Below are 3,795 nucleotides of genomic sequence, written 5' to 3'. Positions count from 1 at the left end.
ATTCTCTAAGGTGAACTGTGTGACTTTCAAGCCCTGGGCTTCAGTTTGCAGCATTACTCAGGTCCCAGAGAAACCAAAGGACTCAACTCCAGGAGTACTAGCCATCAATGACTATGCCATCCAACATGGAATCCAAGAGAAGCTAGTTGGCTGATATCCTATACCAATGCAAAAACAGTGTCCATCCTGTAGCATGTATGTGTCATTCATGTATAGCGAGCTCAATCTCTGCTTATGTCTGTGTTTTGTGCCTATCCCAGCCACATACATACATTTTCAACAAATGGTTAGAATGATAGTTTCCTTCTAGAACAGTCCACTATTGGCCTTCTTATGGAAAGCTTGGTTACTAGGAAAATTATTTTATTAAAAATATCTGAAACAGGAATTAGTGTTTGGGATTGTGGTGGACTCATGGAGTTCTTGTCTTAATTCTACATTTAGAACTTAGTTGACATTGAACAGTGCCAACAACAGACAAAGTCAGTGTGGTGATGTGTCTCTAATTGTCACTCATTGGTGTTGTGGGAAATGCTTTCTCAATACTGTGTTTCGTAAGATATTCATGAGGAAACAAACGTAGCTGATCCGTGGCAGTGATTTATTATGAATGTTTTCCCAGTGCTATACAATAGACGAATCTTGAGTTTGCCTTTGAAAGATCACTTCATTTTAGTTATGATTCCATTCCATTTTCCAAAATATTTAGCAATTTTCACCCTCTTCTTCCAGACTCTGGATGCACTGAATACTTTCAGGGCTGCAGTGTATGAACATGCTGTTATTTTACCAAACAAAACAGCAAATCCTGTTTCAAAAGAAGAAGCTTTGCTCCTGATGAATAAGAACATAGATGTTTTGGCAAAAGCAGTGAAGACAGCATCCAAGCAGGTACTGGCCTTTACATTCTGGCTGAGATATTGTATGTTTGGAACGAGACAACAGTGTGGGTGTTTTGGAATTCATGAGGAACTTTTGTTTTTGTTTGGAGCAGGGTGCACATATCATTGTGATACCAGAGGATGGAATCTATGGTTGGGTCTTCTTTACCAGGGAGAGTATTTTCCCCTATCTGGAAGATATACCAGACCCTGAAGTGAACTGGATTCCTTGTAGAGATCCCCAGAGGTAATGTCATGCCATTAACTTTTGACTTTCCACAAAGAAGTTAGCAGGTTGCAAATTGTCAATAGCTTGTCATTAAGCTTATCTAGTAATTTTGCTAGTAACTGAAATTTTAAAATGTTTCATAATGTGTGCCATCTGGCGTGTCTCTTGTTTGGTAAATAACTTCAGATATTGATATTTAATTGGTTGCAGTTCTCTTTAATAAAGTAGATGTGTATATACGTGTGTGTGTGTGTGTGTGTGTGTGTGTGTGTGTGTGCGTGCATGCGCGCGCGCATACTAGTCCTGGAGGGTAAACTCAGGGCCTAAGCACTTCTGTGCTCAAGACTAACATTCTATCACTTGAGCCACAACTCCACTTCTTTCTTTTCTGGTTAATTGGAGATAAGAGTCTCATGGAATTTCTTGCCCTGCTTGGCTTTGAATCACGATCCTTAAATGTCAGCTTCCTGGGTAGATAGGATTATAGATTTATAGAACCCAGCTGTTAATGAAATTTTTATAAGTGTTTAATTGAATTTTAACAAAGTGAGGAAGTGGTAATATGTACGATCTATGTTCTCAGAAATAGGTGAGCAGTTTCATTCTTGTAGGAATGCTAAAAGATGAATGATGAGTCTATGTTCCAAAGAGCTTTGCTATCTATCACCATGATTTACAATATAATCAGGAGGATGAATAAAATTGAATAAGATTTGAAACAAGAAGTACTTTTTCTGGATCCACATTTTACTAACTGCTAGTTGAGTAATATATGGTTTTATAACTTAAAATTTGACATTTCTGTTGCTTTATCTATAAAGAACAAGAGCGCTAAGATTTCTCCTCTGCTTCTTTCAGCAAGATAATAGTGTCAAGTGAAGTAATATGGAATCTTACCTTGGGATGACTTCTCCAATGTCAGCTCTCATTATAAAATTTTTTTGGGTGTGATATTTGAGTTGGAACTAATACCTTTGCATTTTCTCAGCAAATGCTCTATTCTTTGAGTCATTATCTATTCCTTAAAAAAATTTTTTTTTGTTTGTTACTTGTGGAATTGAACTCAGGGCCTGGGTTCTCAAAGCTACCACTCTACCACTTTGAGCCACAGCGCTACTTCTGGTTTCTGGGTGGTTAATTGGAGATAAGAGTCTTAGGGACTTTCTTGCCCAGGCTGGCTTTGAACCACAGTCTGCAGATCTCATCCTCCTGAATAGCTAGGATTACAGGCGTGAGCCACCTGTGCTGGCTTCCTTAGTCCTTTTTGCTTTTCAGGTAGTATCTGTGCTTGTCCCTGAGGCTGATTTTTTTCCATGGTTTTCCTACTTCTGCCTCCCAAATATGTAGAATTATAGGTGTATACACAATAATAATAAGAAAGCCTAATGAAATTAATTTATTTTTGTCAGTTGCAGGGCTTGAACTCTGGCCCTTGGTGCTGCCCCTGAGCTCTTCAGCTCAAAGCTAGCTCTCTACCGCTTGAGCCACTGCACCACTTCTAGTTTTCTGGTGTTTTAGTAGAAATAAGACTCTCACAAACTTTCCTGCCGGGGCTGGCTTTGAACTGTGCTCCTCAGATGTCAGCCTCCTGAGTAGCTAGGATTACAGGCATGAGTCATGGACGCCGGGCTTGAAATTAATTATTTTACATGAGTTCACTTACGTTTTAAAACCATTTTAGTCAATTCCTTTAAATGGTCGAACATAAAGTAATTTGATTTGCTAATTTTGTATTTACATACATTTGTTCAGAATTACATCTAGCACCTAAGAGAAGAAAATATTTTATTAGCTCATGCTGGCTCTCCAGCAGTATGCCCAGCTTTGGTTCTCAGCTCCACCCAGACCTGAGCTCCTCTTAGCCCTGGAGTTCTGCCCTTCAGCTGGCCCCTCCCTCTCTCCACCCAGACCCACCTGAGCTCCCACCTACCTCACTTCCTGCCCCCAGACCCTCCTGCTACCTGGATAAGGACAGGTACCATGTGCGCCCTCTTGCGGAAAATATGGATCCTCTAATAAACCTTCTAATCATCTTCCTCCTGTGCCTGCCAGCCTCCGTGTGGTCCCCTGGGGTGGATGTGAAGGATCCTTTCAAGGGGGAGGTATATTGTTATAATTCCACACATGTTTACAATATGTTCCGATCGATCTCACCTCCAAAGAGGAAATTCTTTAACAATTTTGACTATATAAAATTAACTAGAAAGTGAAGTCCAATGCTGTGATATTTAAGATCAGCTGGTGTGTCATGACTCATCCTGGGATTTTCCCTTTTGGACAAATATTCTATTAAGGTTGCATGGTCTGTGTTTATAGAAACCACAGCTAATGACTAAGTGTCATGTAATTAGTAATTCTAGTGAGTCAGTCTCCTGGTTTGCAGACTTTTCCTAGAACTGGGAGGAATCATTATTTGATAGTTGCTTAGACTAAAATGCAGTGTGTGTGGATAGGCTGGTAAAACTGGCTTTTCTGGGGGATCCTGATGAGTTAAAGCCTTAAATGGAGGGGGGACCAAGATGGCGACGGGGCAGTAGGGAAACGCCACAGCTCTCTCCAACCAAAAAGAGAGTTCGAGTTCCAACGCTTAATCTCCCCAAGAGACCGACAACAACAAAAAGACGAACACTCAGAGAAAAACCAGAGGTGAGAAATAACAAAAAAAGAAAGAGAAGAAAAGAATTT

At 40.2% G+C, this 3,795-nt stretch overlaps 1 protein-coding gene across 1 annotated transcript in view; it reads left to right on the top strand.

The window, feature by feature from the left end:
* Positions 1 to 678: 678 nt before the first annotated feature.
* Positions 679 to 3,795, top strand: part of LOC105993513 (vascular non-inflammatory molecule 3-like) — an 18,115-nt gene continuing 14,998 nt past the window's right edge. Inside the window, exons 1-2 of the mRNA XM_013026786.1 lie at positions 679 to 891; positions 995 to 1,128. Coding sequence (XP_012882240.1) covers positions 679 to 891; positions 995 to 1,128 — 347 coding nt within the window. The remainder of the gene's footprint in view (positions 892 to 994; positions 1,129 to 3,795) is intronic.

This window comes from Dipodomys ordii, unplaced genomic scaffold, assembly GCF_000151885.1.
Source record: "Dipodomys ordii isolate 6190 unplaced genomic scaffold, Dord_2.0 Scaffold97, whole genome shotgun sequence".
In the NCBI taxonomy this organism is placed as follows: domain Eukaryota; kingdom Metazoa; phylum Chordata; class Mammalia; order Rodentia; family Heteromyidae; genus Dipodomys; species Dipodomys ordii.
The sequence above is the reverse complement of the archived record's forward strand: the minus strand, read 5'-3'. Positions and strand labels throughout refer to the sequence as shown.